This window comes from Poromitra crassiceps, assembly GCF_964638095.1.
Source record: "Poromitra crassiceps genome assembly, chromosome: 19".
NCBI classification, from domain to species: domain Eukaryota; kingdom Metazoa; phylum Chordata; class Actinopteri; order Beryciformes; family Melamphaidae; genus Poromitra; species Poromitra crassiceps.
In genome coordinates this window covers 12,205,849-12,221,372 of record NC_139646.1, presented here as the reverse complement: position 1 = coordinate 12,221,372, position 15,524 = coordinate 12,205,849, and the positions used below count along the sequence as shown (strand labels likewise).

General features: G+C 41.1%; 1 protein-coding gene across 1 annotated transcript in view; it reads right to left on the bottom strand.

Annotated features, from left to right (window-relative positions):
- The window catches only part of fam13a (family with sequence similarity 13 member A), a 70,534-nt gene that overhangs the window by 35,356 nt on the left and 19,654 nt on the right, over positions 1 to 15,524 (bottom strand). The window contains exons 7-8 of the mRNA XM_083655777.1: positions 10,338 to 10,585; positions 2,638 to 2,679 (exon numbers count right to left, since the gene is read on the bottom strand). Coding sequence (XP_083511903.1) covers positions 2,638 to 2,679; positions 10,338 to 10,585 — 290 coding nt within the window. The remainder of the gene's footprint in view (positions 1 to 2,637; positions 2,680 to 10,337; positions 10,586 to 15,524) is intronic.

Here is a 15,524-nt window from a genome sequence, read left to right as displayed (position 1 = left end):
TAGATAGATAGATAGATAGATAAATACCTGGCTTGTCAAGTGATGAATGCCTTTGGTTATCTTTTACATAATGAATAGTTATTCACAAAATGCTATCTCCATTTTTAATGTGCGAAAATATGCAATACAAAGTTACAAAACTGCAGTTCAAGCTGACATCCGAAACAACAAGATTGAACAAGTCTCAACAGAACTAAATGACATCAACGAATGCAGCAATGTTGAAATATTACATCGTATTGAGTCCTTTTCCCTCTACAAGTGAGCGAACAACACCCATGTCAACACTCAAAAATCAACACTTTATTAACACTGTTAGATTTGCTGTGTGGTGAAGGGTTTATGCTGAGACGGCTACACCGGGAGTGATGGCAGGAGGGTCAAGGTAGTGACTGAGGGTCGAGTGTACAAGAGGTGTGACCAGGTTCAACTGAAAAACCTTACGACTCGCATGTGCAAACACGTGTCAAGGCAATGAAGAAGGTTTATTGTGCTTTGTGGTGTGTGAGTGTTTTTGTTATCAGTAGTGTCACACAAATCTCTTGTAATTGGTTTATTTACTGAGGAGACTTTACAGTGCTAATGAAAGGAAAAGCTATTAAATGAAGTAATATGTGTTGGGGACACAATTTTTGTTTGTTTTTATACATTGCTTGTTTATCTAAAACAAGCAACAGAAAGTGATGAAATGTGGCAACATGATCCTGAAACTGACACACACACAGAGAGAGCTTCTTGGTGTCAAATTACTAGCTTATGGGGCATTCCATTTGAACTGGGAGTTTTGGATTTCACGGTTGAGTGATGTCACTCCCGAGTTGTCGGCGTTCCATTTAAACAATCTGGAAACCAGTCAGGGTTAGCTCTAGCCAGGCTAGCCATTGTTAGCAATAACAGTTGATAACAATGCATTTTGCTGTATTTTGAGCATACAAACACTGTAGAAACATGTCCACAGTCCACACAGATAAAAGTTAGACAGTGCTGTGTGTAGAACTGATTTCATGAGACACAAAAAAGACAGAAGTGCTAATAAAGAGTATCCGAGAAAATATCAGAGAAAATTCGAGCACAGATGACGTCACAGTCGGAGTTCATGACCTTTGAACCGTGACATTCCCAGTTCTCTGTTTAAATGGAATGCCCCATTTCTTACGAGCTTTTAATGTCTGAACCAAAGAGTATAGAAGCCAAGAGATGAAGCTCTAGTGCCTGTTTTGACAATTTGCCATCTTGGCCTGAAAATGCGAAACAGCACGGAACCATGACAGAGACCATAACAGAGAGACACACCATGACCATTTCGGTAGAGGTACAAATGCCACTTTGTAGGTGGGATGTTTTACTGGCATCCTTACGGTAGGCGATATTTCTTTTCGGTTGATGGCGAAGGCTATGCGAAGGCATAACCCGTCCCTCTCTGCCTCTGATTGGCCTAGCGTCAAACTTCCATCCAAACACATTCGCTTGGCTATCCTGCATTACATCTCTTTCTACAGTCTGTGGTCAGACCGTCAGACTCAGTGGGTCAGACTCAGACAGACAGCAGTTACGCTTGCTAGCCTGCATGAAAGACGCCAGTGTGTTTATGTTTTTAATATAGTCATATATCTATGGTTTATAATGCTGCCGCTACTCTTGGCAGTGCACGTATGTAGCCTATAGACAGAGAATTGATCAAGGGTGATATAAAACAGGGTTATTTACAGGGAACTAATTCAGCTCATTGTAACACAAGAATGACATGTATTTGAATTTAAATATTAATCAGAGGAAACAAGGTGATGAAATTTAGAATGAAAAAATACACATTCATATGCCTGCGCAATAGGCTAAGTAGGCCTAAATAACTGTTATACGATTTGCAATTGTAACATTTAATATAATAAAGTAAGATCTCACACATAACCTTTTGATTCTATAATGCTGCCATCTGCCATCTCATGCTTGTTGATTTAATGATTGTTTTGCACCTGCTGCTCACGTTATGAACAAATTAATGCTTAGATGACCCTTTATATCCTCAGCAGAAACTAACTGACTGCATAGTCATTTTAATAAAGTATGAATGTTAGCTGTCCAGCAAACACACCACTAATAGCCTATCTAGTTATAGTAATAATGCTTGGGAGTAGCATACTTCCCCCCCGCAGCATCGTGACATTGAATGAAAGTATATCTATATCTGATATCTAGGCTCGTTTGAGATGACTTCTGGCTCGTCTGGGAGAGCAGCCGAGTGCAGTCAGCCAATTAGAGGCAGAGAGGGGCGGGTCATGCCTTCGCCTAGCCTTCGCCATCATGGGGAAAAAAAACATCGCTTGCGGTAGTCGCCTTCAGGCCAAAATGGCAGATTCGCTGTGCGCTGATGTTGCAATGGAACAACCTATTAGCCTTCAGTTCTTAGCAATGTAAGTGCTTTATCTGAACCATGTGCTGTGGTTGCCAGAGTAAACAAACATTGGTGAGCAAACTGTTGCATGCACCCGCCACCGCCCTCCTTTCCCTCTAACTGCTGTTTCTATTGTTTCCAATGTTAATGCACTAAGACAGCCCCGCCCCCCCTCATCTCCAAAACAACAACATGCTCCTCTCACCCCTATCTTCCCCGTTTTTGACACAAGACAGGAGGCTCACCTCATGTAGAAAGGAGATATGGGTCTCTCCTCCTCTTGAGAGCTGAAACATGAACACAAATGGCCGTGATTAGCTTGCAGTATGTGGATAGGAAATGCTACAAACATTAAGCGCCCCCTCACCACTAAATGATTTGGGGGGCTGACAATAGGACCATAAGGCTGGCTTTTGTCTGCAGAACAATAGCCACGTAGTGCTGCAGATCAGTGCCTTTGTTGAACTTGTCTTGGGTCATTATTGTGAAGCGTAGAGAGACGGCCTATGCTCCTCAGGGAATCCTAAGGCCTAATGATAATGACATGAGAGAGAAACCAAACGGCTGCTCGCTGCCACTGGATGCATGCCAGTGGCACATGATGATGAAATGATGCAACAATAAAAGGAACTCAGTGTTGAGGTTGCTTAACATTACATATCCTGACATTGGCAGAGTTGAAATTTCACAATCGCCCGCTGCCGTTTGCCAAAGTAAAGCTGTGTGATATCTCCTCTAAGATAAAGCAAGGGAAAAACAGACTGCAACGAAACCTGAACTGTAAGGCCAGGGTAGCAAGTAAATGATGTCTGCTTACCAAAAACTGGGCTGGTAACTGTGTCGAGTATTTGCCACACTGCTGACTTTATTTCATTTGCCATGCAAGATTGTTTAATTTTCTGATTGATTGATTGATTGATTGATTGATTGATTGATTGATTGATTGACTGATTGACTGACTGAGACTAACATTATGTAACAGCTAAACTTAACTTTCAATGTACAGTAATTTGAAACTGCAAATCAGGCACATTTGCATTTTCTGTAAACAAGTTGGACATCAATCCTAAGTAATGGTGGGACCTGAAAGTGACAAACAGATTCTTTTTCCATGAAGAAACTGTGATTATATAATCGATCACTTACTGCTTACTGCTCGGAGGTTGGATGGAAAAAATGTTGCTGCACCAGGTAGATGTCAACTATATGCACACAGCCCATTCCAAACATGTCTGCCATTATTGATCCATTCTTCAGTATACAATATTAGTTATATAATGTGTGGCTGACTACCTTGTCTACTACATTTGTTGCTTGCACATTTATTGCTTGCTTTGTGGCCCATATCCAATCTTCTCTGTCTCGACTGGCAAATGTGAAAGACACACTAGTGCAGAAGAAGCTGTGAATCACACAGATCTTAAACAAACAGCTGTGAACAATCGTGACCCCAGCAGATCTTTTTTTGGTTTAGTCCCAACCCCAATGAAAAGACCATGAAGACTGAAGAGTGCACTTAGGGCTGAGCAGAAGCTAAAAAGAGTCATCAGACTATATTGTAGATGTCCAATAAATAGATGGTCTAAATATACTGTTTTGTTGCCTCTTTTAATCACATTTAAAAAATACCTCAAATAACATTCAACAAACCGCATCAAACTAAACCAACTAGCTGTAGGAGAACTCTGTCTACTGTGCTAATAAACAACCACTAATACTCGTATCATGGGTTGTGTTGAATCACATTCAGGATCTTGCTAACTAAACAATAGATGCTCTAACACGGAGAAGAATGAGGTGTTATTGAACGGATCGTTCAGTAAATATTTGGCACTGTGATATTTGTTGGTACGTGACGTGCCTTCATGCGCCTTACTGTAAGGGCTGGGCGTGTGTGAGCGGTGGGGGTCCAGGGAACACCGCAACACGTTCAAAACAGAGGATTTGGGTTTCAAGTCAGGCGGGAATCGAAATGGGCCAAAGTTCACTCAACTGCAAAAGTCTTCTCACATGACGCTATCTCCAGCAGATATGCATGTGTTCTCCTAACATAATAGAATGTGCACATTATACAAAAAGCATCTTGTATTAGCAGCAGGTGCGGCTCGCCACATACATCTCCGGATTCCTTTGGAACCTTGGCGGCAAATATTTCTCCACACGCCCATGTTCTTAGCTGGTGTTACACAGTCTGGAAATGCGTATTAAAATAATGTGTGCCGTCACCACCGGCGTGAATTGCAAAAGCGGAAATCCTGCTTACCCACTACCTTACTGAGGGGATAATGAGAAGCTTTGTGAGGAGACTTGGACAAGCCATGATCCCTCCAGAGGGAACGGAAAACTACTGTACCATCGACAGGTCGGCAAGTCTGGTCACACGCTCCACTTTTCCTGACCATGTTATTCATTCAACCAATTTATTTGAAGTGTAGAAGAGAAAATGATTTCAGTCACGTTTACACACTTCAGTCATTCAATACCTCTGCTTTAGTAGGTTCCATCCTATAATTAAGTTTTTTATGCGATTCACTGATTCACAAAGAGGCAAGGATGAGCTGGAGACCAGTGTCCCCCTGTGAACCAAGCCATGCATTCAAACCCCAAAACAATCAACTTTGGATGATCGTGACTGCTGGACATTCTCAGAATACCTAAGAGCACAGGGACTGCGGTGTTCGCACCCTAAAGTACTTGGTTGGTAAGCCCGGTTGAGCCTCGCTTGGTATACACTCACAGCACAGAGTGCACATTCCATCAGAGGAAACGGTGTTAAAGGAGCACAATCGCATCATGCTTCAGGGCTTAAAGACCACATGAACCCAAGTGGTGCGAGGGTCGGTGACGTATCAGACTGAAAACAGATATTGTCTGAGATGAAAGAGGGTTGAGAGAGGCGGGCCATAGCGTGTCGATGATTTCATTTGACAGTTCTGGGCACTGGAGTTGGCGTTGGCCAATCCTGGCCTGTTGCGCCCCCAAATCGAGCGTGTTCTGGCGCTACGCGAGCGGGCTCCGGGAGAACCAGGCAGCCGGCTGCTTGTGTGTGGACCGGAACCAGTTAAATGTCCAATGCATTCTACATCAAATGAAGACATTACCGTTTGCCTTATTTTGTTGCATACTTATTGGCCAAGTTATTAGTTAGTTTATGGGCTAGAAATTCTGCCAGGTTACAGGCAGCAGGTGCCATCTTGCCTGCAGAATTTCCTCCTGGAAATGAAGATTGAGTGACAGCTGCCATGTCCTGATATGATACTACTACTACCTTACTCAACCCTAAGATGATCAAAAGCACTGACAAATAAATAATAATCAATACAGTGTGTTAGTTTCACAGTAACACCTGCATGAATACTTTAATGATCTTGCGGAGAGACATAGGATGCCTGACTGTATGTCTTGACTTTGACTCGGACCTGTAGACTCAGTTGACTGTACAGCAGTGTGCTTCACACCAACACAAGTGTCTGTTGCGTAATAAGGGTAGAGTCTTTTACCCAGAGGGCAGCAGTGTTTGAAAGAATTTCAGATACTCGCTGAACTGTCATTGACTGTGTGTGGAGCAGCAGTCTGAACTGTCATTGGCTGTGGAGCAGCAGCAGTCATTCCATCATTTAGAGTCAATCAGGTGCCAGTGTTGGATCTAATTAATGCTCACTGTCTTTATGACATAAAAATATATTAATCACAATCACAATCCTTTTATTTAGCCATAGCATATTTGCACATTCAAGGAAATTGACTGTGTAGTTGGTGCAGACGTTACATGAGATATAGACAACATAATAAATACAAATAAATGTAAACAAGTGTGGCAGAGTACAAAGTTAGCAAGGCAAAGTGACAGGTAACAAGTACAGAGTATTAACAGGTTATATTCACAGGTTATATGCATGAATTGCATTGTATTGCAGATGTTAACTTAATGATCTTAACTTAATGAACCATTAACAAAAAAAAATCTAAACAAACACTAACATTTTATTTCAAGGTGTAAGAAAACTGGTTTGATTCGGCCAGTGGTTTCTCACTGTAAATCTCAGCTGCCAGGCTTTCAGGCTGACAGATGAGAGTTCCTGACATATGGCCAACAATGCCCCTGCACTCACACCACACTGTCAGCTTCCTCACGCCCGCCCATTTCCAATGGGCTTCTAAGAAAACCAAGAGTTACATCACAGGATTCAGTGAACCATGGCAACTGCATACAGAAGCCAGTATGCATGCCCTACGTGCAACTGTGCTATGCTGAAAGCGTAATGGGTCCACGTGACACTGATATGTTGGCCTGTGTGGTGGATAAAAGCAGCGCTCCTTGACGCTAAACATACATTTTCCATACAGTTCCATCAAATGCAGAGGAATTTTCCCTCTGGGGACAATAAAGTCTGTAAAAACGGTTTGATTTTAGAACATGATACAATGCTTTGGTGAATATCAGCTCGCACTCAATCCAACAATCAGTTGATGATGCAGTATAGGGAATGAGAGGTTGGATATGTGGTGCAGCCACTGATTGGAAACGTAGCTAGTTCAGGGTACCCCCAGGGTTCTCCAAGTTATTATTATTATTTTTTAATACCACTTAGAATGAAATTTTATGCAAACTTCACTGCCATACTGGCAAAAGTATGATGAAGGACATAATGGAAAATCAATATGGATTCTAAGTATGGATTTTAACCTTCACTTCAGCACCCACTAAGTAACCTAAACTGGCTACCGAAAGTGGGTGCTGATGACCCCGGAGAGAGTGAGGGTAGTTCCTGGAATGAAGGGTTAAATTGGGTAAACATGCCATGCAGAAAAAAAAAAAAAAAAAAAAAAAACATTTGGTAACATGTTCTATGAAGGTCATCTTTATACATGTTTATAAACATGCATGAACCTCTATGCCAAAGTGACAACAGTGTTTGAAATAACTTTTTTTTTTTGGGGGGGGGGGGGGGGGGGGGGGGGGATTTTGCCTTTTGTTAGATAGGACATTAGGCAGACAGGAAGGGTGGGGAGAGAGAGAGAGGGGATGACATGCGGCAAAGGACCACCATGGGTCAGATTTGAACCCGGGTCGGCCACGCAAAGGACTAAGCTTTTGTGGTACAGTACGCACTCTACCAGGTGAGCCAGCCAGCGGAACGCCCCCTTTTTCGTTTTACACTTTACTTGCAGCCAGCAAATACTGCTCCTAACTGTGTTATAGTATCATACAATTGCTAATAACCTTATAGTGCTGTCACTTTACTTAAAGCTCACAAAGTCCTATAGCGTATTTTTTATTATAATACATTATGTTGTCCACCACTTATAATACTTTATCAACCTTGTTATAAGTTGCCATGCATGATTATAAACATTTATAAAGAGTTTTATAAAGCCTTATAACTGCATTATAATGTGCTCATAATGCATTATACACATGACTTTCATAGAAAGTGTTACCTCCCTGGTAGCTCTGATTTACTCATCCCCAACAACACTGATAAATTATGAATGTAATGTAAGAAAAAAAAGAGGAAGTAGAACAATAATGATTACAAAACACTGAACAAACATAGTTCTTTGTTTTTAGTATTCTACCCAAGTCTTGGGTAGTTTGATCCAGTTTGACCCGGTTGGCTGTTGCCATGCTGCTAGATGCTACACTAACACTATGCTGACACAGATACGTCTGACACATACCTATGGAAACTGAGAGCAAGCTGACAAGAAGTCATGAGAGCAGCTACTGATATGAAAACTCAGAATCTTACTCATGGAAAACTGACCCACAATTGCCATGTGTGTATCTGTCAAAATCACAGCTACATTTAAAAATGTAAACTATGATTCCATTCTAATACATATCGTAATTTAAAGTGAATCTGTCACTGAAACTGTATCTGCTGTGTCTCTTCACAGACTGTAAATTTGCTTGCAGTAGCATCTGACATGAAAAGATGGCGCGATCCTCTTAGTCTGAGGAACTTATGGTATTATGTCGTAAAAATCATGTGTTCCAATGGAGCTAACATGCACTTGTCAGCTTATGTTGCATAGTTGCATAGCGAACACCAGCGATCCCAGATTGCTTACCCACATTACTGGGGTCGCCCCGTCACCCTGTCTCTGGATCAGTCACCCAATGCGACCCGATGAGGAGAATCTTAGGGTGTGGGGAAAATCTTACTGTGACCCAGAAATGGCGAGGAAAGCTATGGCCAATTAATGTAGACAGGAAGAAAGCATGTGTTTCGTTAAGAGAGATACTGAGCTGATTTCTCTTGCTCACTAAAACAATTTGAAGCCACACAAGCAATCATGAGTATTCTCTGGGGCTAAAGAGTATTGGTCCATTGGATCTGGTTGAATTTTGTGACACAAAATATTGATATTTGATGACAAAGGTAATGAACATAGAGACGGTTTTCATATAATTGGGTTGCTAATATTATATGGGAACAGTTTGAACCGTATCTTATTTCCTGTCAGCTATTGTATTAACAAACATTGCAACAGGAAGTAAGCTACCGGCAATTTAGAATGTTTATGTTGTCAAATTAAAAGTGTCTAATACCAACATACCAATTGTTTGTATACAGTTTAAGCTGGTGCAATGGGATTTGGAAGCATTATGTCTGTCATACTAACGTTTGGGTAATGTGTTAATGTATCTGGTGCTGACATGCTTCTGAACACTGATAAGGTCACTGGTGTATCGGTGTATCACTTTAGTGCTTTGGTGTGTACACATTGACTCGAGTTTATATTTCTTTGCTCGGCAAATATTTTCTAGCTGCTCCACTCGGACAAGCTGCACTTACGGTGAAGTCCGCGGTAAGTGAAGTGGTTTGCGCAGAATATCTTGGAATTTGAGGAAACAAAAACCAAGGCTACACACTTAACACACGGGACTTAAGGGGCATGGTCTAAGGTGCGTATCATTGTGAAGACCCAAGGCCTCTCTCTTCAAAATCGTTCCTGTCTCTCTCTACTTTGAACGATCAAACCAAGGCACAAAATGTCCAAAGAATACTGTGGACGCAGTGGATTTGCAGCATGTCTTTTGGGAGAAAAGGGTCTGCAAACAGCACAGAGGAAAGCTATTCTGTCAAACAGACCAGAGGTGTGTTCACATCCTAGGTTAATGCCAATGTAAGCCACCAGCCTAAGCAGCAAGAGGCCCAACAACAGACACAGCTGTAGCCTTGCTATTCCAGGACTGAGGACACTTGACACCCATGGGTTCCAGTTTCAGGTTCTTATAATAAGCTTGTTTGCAAGCCAAAGGCACATTGCCACAGGCCTTGGCCCTTAGATCCCAGTTTGCCGTCAGACGCTCAAGATTCTTCAGCCTCACCCTCAAGTGACAGCACATGTCACCTACGCAAACAGTGGTCATAACCTATTTACCACAGCTAGAGCCCCTCATACACAGCTGCTAGCACTGTTGGAGCTACTGTAGTTTCTTCAGAAACATGCAAATAACTACAACTACAAAATCATGTCAACATTTCAATATTTTCTTTGTATCATATTATGTATGACCTTAGACTTTATTTTTTTTATAGCAATCGTAAATCTTTGTAGGTTATTTACAGATGACAGATAAGATTGATCCTTATAGAATCATAAAACTGAAATAATTTATTTCTCAGAGTAATTCAATTATATTGTTTCCTGCATGCTGTATTGTTTGCTCTCGGCAATAAACCTGAATTATTTATTTGAAAAAGAAACCGAGAGAAGATTATGCTCTATGGACTTAAAATAAACTGAAGATGTAAATTGCTACGTAGAAAATGTGCTCATATCTCTAAATGTAATATACTGATCTGTGGTCACACGTAATAGTTAACATGTAGTCCTCAGTACAATGTTGTAGTTATGTGTTAGAAAATCATTATCTCGAGTCAATGATGAAACATGCAAGAAATATGCATTCGCACTTTGCACGTGCCCTCACCTGCTGAGGGTCTCCATGCTGTCGGAGGGGCTGACATCAGGGGGGGCGAGGGGCGTGGTGGAGCCCGGGGGGTCCTGCTTTGCTGGCGGCGCGGGGGCCATCTCCATGGCCTCCGGGCTGGGGCTCTTCGGCTCCGAGGTCAGGGCTATAGGTATGGCTATGTGCAGAGGCCTCACATGGGGCAGACCGGCGGAGCGGCTGGGCTGAGGTACCACCTGCAGCACGTTGTCGCCATTTCCCTTCCTCACCTGTTTTACACACAGAGAGAGAGAGAGCATCAGGTGAGTCTTGTGACAGGAAATTTGAGAAACCAGGTGGTAAACAATACACGCTGCTAACATTTCTGAATAATCACGCACATACAAACACACACACACACACACACACACACGCGCGCACACACGCACACAACAAGCTTTCAACCTTTGCTCAGGTTACCATAAAACATGCATTGGAGAAGCAGCTGGGGTGAGGCCGAGGACAATAAAAGAACTACAAAAGGAGTGAGGGTCAGAGGTCAAGCTTGTAAGGGTAAGGTTAGACTGATGTTTGTCTTACCTTGCTGACACTGAGTGGATATAAACGACGTGAGCCTCACCCTTACAGCTACGTTATGGGTAGCACCCTTCTGAATTTCTACTGGGTGCTAACCACATTTGAGAGAAATGTCAAAGAAAATGTCAAGGGCAAATGAATAGCTGGCTATCTTTCTGGACTCTGCTTTTCTGTGGTAAACAGACTGAAATGGGTTCGCGCGCCAGCAGCTGGAGTATTGATAATGGGCAAAACACCCAATGCTAAAATAGGTTTGGCTCTACTGTAGCTGGAAGTCTGTGTCTTAAACAGTGAATTAAAAGGTCTCCCTGCTTCACAGTGATGATGAGTGCAACATCAGGGCTCACTGCTTCACAGTTCACAGTGATGATGAGGAACATTTCCATTTGGGGTTTAACCTCATGGATTGTTCTAAAATCCATGGAAGCTGCCTCCATTTAGCCAGTCATTGGCTCCCTTAATGGGTGAATCTTTGGGAACATAATAGCTAGACCTGGTATGGATTTTGCCACTCAGGGCTTGGCAATTGATTTGGCTAAATGTGTCATTCACAGAATGTCACAGCAGGATAAGGGAGGGAAACAGGAGATGGACGTGGACAATCACTCTTTTTCTCTACAGCTTACTCCTGTTTTGGGGGCTGGAGTCTATCCCAGCATGCATTGGAGACATGCTGGACAGGTCACTTGTCTATCACAGTGCTGACACAAATAGATGGACACTCTCATACTACCTAGAGGCATTCTAGACTAGAGTCTCCATACTCTCCAATCCCCCTGATTTGTAAGTCTTTGTAATGTGGGAGGATAGAGACCACGCCATCTCCACACAGAAAGAGTCCTGCTGCATTCATATGGTCCCACTCCTAGTTCTGTGTCTTTATACCCCGGCATTAAAAAAATTACTTTAAGAGGAATTATAAGTAGCAGCTAAACAGATCAGATGGCAAACAAGCTTCCTTTTTTTTTCTCTTTTTTACCAAAAATGAGGATATGACCTGGTTTCAATGTTTGTAATAAGAATCTCAAAGCATTGCAAACACTGCCAAATAAAATATGAATGAGTTACACCATTTTGAACTGGATATGATTTTGCTCAACAAGTACACTGCATTAAAATAAATAGTTATAAACCCTCCTTAAAACAAACTATGCCCATGTTAACTAAGCACTGTACTCTACTAGTGTAACGTCAGACGGCTTGTTTCTGAGGAATGTGAATCATACCTGTGTTCCTGTGTCTTACAGCTTTGTGAAAAACACCCACACTTGCACAAGACCTTAGTATAACCTAGTATAAGTATAAGATCATTATTATTATTTTAACTAGAAGAAAAAAAAATCTGTATTCAAATGTCCAGTGTAAATAAAAATTCTACATATTGCTGTTACCATAGGAACAGAGTGCTTTCCTACATCATGATATTATTAAAGTTGCAGTAGGCAGTTTTAAACAACATCAATGGAATGTCACCATAGGAACATAGCACAGAGTAGAACCCGAATGACCCTTGTTTGTGTGCTGTGATAATGTTCTAGCTCAGTGTGGTTCCCAAACTTATTTTTTCTGGGGACCCACTTTTTAAAAATGACAAACCATCATGACCCAATTCACAATCGGCCTTATCTATAAATCACAAAAAGAGAGAATTTGTGAATAAATGAACGTTCCTGACCATTTTTACTAACTTTGTTTTATGCACATATTATTGAAAACATATAAATGTCAAATACATTATATAATATAATATATTCGTTTTAAATAAAAGACTGTGGAAGGAATTCTGCAAATTTACTACTACTGCAGTAAAGCTTTAATTATATAAATAAATTATATAAATAAATAAATAAATAAATAAATAAATAAATAAATAAATAAATAAATAAATAAATAAATAAATAAATAAATAAATAAATAAATAAATAAATAAAGTTAACCAATAATGACAATGTGCCTTTTAATAGAGGGGCCAAAAATAGTGTTTGGAAATGGGGAAATGCAGGTGTTCAACAAAGTTCCCAAGCATACCTTTCAATGACAGGTGTGACTACCATATAGATCAAATAGATACAACAGACATGTTTAGGGGCCTCTAAAGTGTGTGTGCGTGTGTGTTTCTGGCCACTAGACTTGACCATGAGCCAGATAAGTCTAATTTACAGCTTTATAGCACTTACTGTAAATAAAGACATCAGTGCTAAATGTGACACTGTGTGACCGTACGACTGCATAACTCCATAACACCTCCTCCCTTCTGCACAGGAGAGCTACACAGTGCCGGGCTGCAAAATTTGTCATGTTGCTAAAGGTACATTATGTGTAGTTTGTGCAGGTTGTAAGAGTGTGTTATGAATGTGTGCATGTAATACATACCAATCATACCATCTGCCTTGTTCTGCCTAGCCCTAGTTCAGTGACAGTCCCCCTCCCCCTAGTTTACTTGCTGAGTTTTGCTCAATTCCTGAATGCCTATGAGATAACGATTATGTAATTTGATCCGATAGATAGATGGATAGATGGATAGATGGATAGATGCATAGATGGATAGATGGATAGATGGATAGATGGATAGATGGATAGATGGATAGATAGATAGATAGATAGATAGATAGATAGATAGATAGATAGATAGATAGATAGATAGATAGATAGATAGATCGGTCGATCGATCGATCTACACTCAACAGTTGAGCCAAGATAGCCTGATATTGCTGTTTGACATACTCCAGACAACCAAATACATTAATGTAAAAAAGGTCTGTGTGTGGACTGAGGGCATTTTACATCCGACTATGGGAATATAGGAAAAACTGTAAAATTGCCCAAAAGTATCTCTGAACTATCTCTTTAACCAAATCACACACATTTAGGCTATGTGATCTTCTGATAACTAATGTCATATTTTTTCACTTCCATTCATTCACTGAGCCTCCCCTGAAACTGTTTGGAGGCCCGCCTCCCACTTGGAAAACCCCTGCCCTACGTAAATCAAACTTTTACATCCCCAGTTTATCCACTGGCGAGGTGCTGACTCATCATCATGAGCAGACTGGATCCCTCAGGCCTCCAGTGTCTCACAGTGCAATCTGAATCAGGATCAGCCCAACACGTGACTGCCCCCTCCAAAAGGCACATCTTGATGTGTTTGTCAGATCTCTGTTGGGCTTTGTAGCTACAGTATAAAAGGTCAAGTATAGTGGCCAATAATCACAGAAATAAAACGATAAGGAAGCCAAGCCATTTCTATTGATAGGCACTTTCATTTTCATAGGAAGTGATTCAGCATTAAAAGTAGGAGTGCTTACTCCTACTACTTGCCATGTCAATTTGCTGTGACCAAAAGTGATATTATGTAGCTATTTTGAGTGTTTCAAGGCAGGAGTCCTGAAGTTTTAGGGTTAAAATGAGATTAGCCAATCAAAATGCTTTACACACAAGTTCCAGCTTAGATTACAGCTGCTGAAAGCAAAATATACCGTATGTCGTTGACTTCCAAGGAAAGGCAAACATCATTCATGAGCAAAACGTTTTTCCCCTCCTCTAAGCTAATCCCATTATCTCCATCAGCATTTCTTTTATCTCCACAATGACGCTGGTCTCGATGTTAGACACATTCATAGGATCTTTCTCAAAAGCCGCGTTCAAAAGAGCCACAGCTCCTCCGCAGCTTCCAAACTGAAGCCCGGCTCAGACAAATTGTAGCTATTATTCTATTCCACATGTAAATTCACACCCAACCTCACACACAGCTAATTTTTGCATCTATGTGAGATCATTGGAGCCAGCTTCAATGAAACAACTGTAATTTATTCCAACCATTAAATTAAGCGGTGGTAGTGACCGCTCTTATGAAAATATAAATCGAGAGGGCAATTCCTCTACCGCGTACAAACAAAACTGCCCAAGCTTCAATTATGATCCAATGTAATCAAATGGCCTCCTTGTGTCAGGGCTTCATCTGTAATAATAACCAGCCAACACAGATGGAAGAGCATACCTCAGCCCATGTTTGTCTCCCACTGCAAATAAGTGTGTTGTTGTTTCCTTCAGCAAATTGCCTTTATCAAATCAAATCATGTGACTGAGTAGTGAGGCCAGAGGCTGTCTCTTGTGTGACCCGAGGGCAATCAGCACCAAGGCAATACAACAGATAAGAAACCAGCCAGTATTTATTTATTAGGGTAAACTACAGCACTGACAAGAACAAAACTCTGATTTGCTGTACCTTCTTTTTCCTTGGCCTTGCTGTTGGGGTTTTAGTGGACAATTTGTCCAGAGGCTCTGTGCTGTCTGGTGGGCTCCTGTGTCCGACCTTGGAATATGTATAGAAAACAAATGGAACAATAGACAGACTATGATTTACAATGAATAGCAACGTTACTTGTATCACATCGATTACAATTTAAATGTACTGTATACTGCAGCACTAAGAACAAACGTCCCATACTGAGAAACAGTGAGTACGTTTACATGGACGGCAGAAACTATCCAGGAGTGCACAGTATTTAGGCCTGCATGATTATTGCTAAAATTATAATGAATGTTGTTATTAATAATAATAATCTCACGGATGTGGGGAGAAAAATAATGTTGTTACACTTTTTGCATCTTTTATCAACATCTTAACATCTC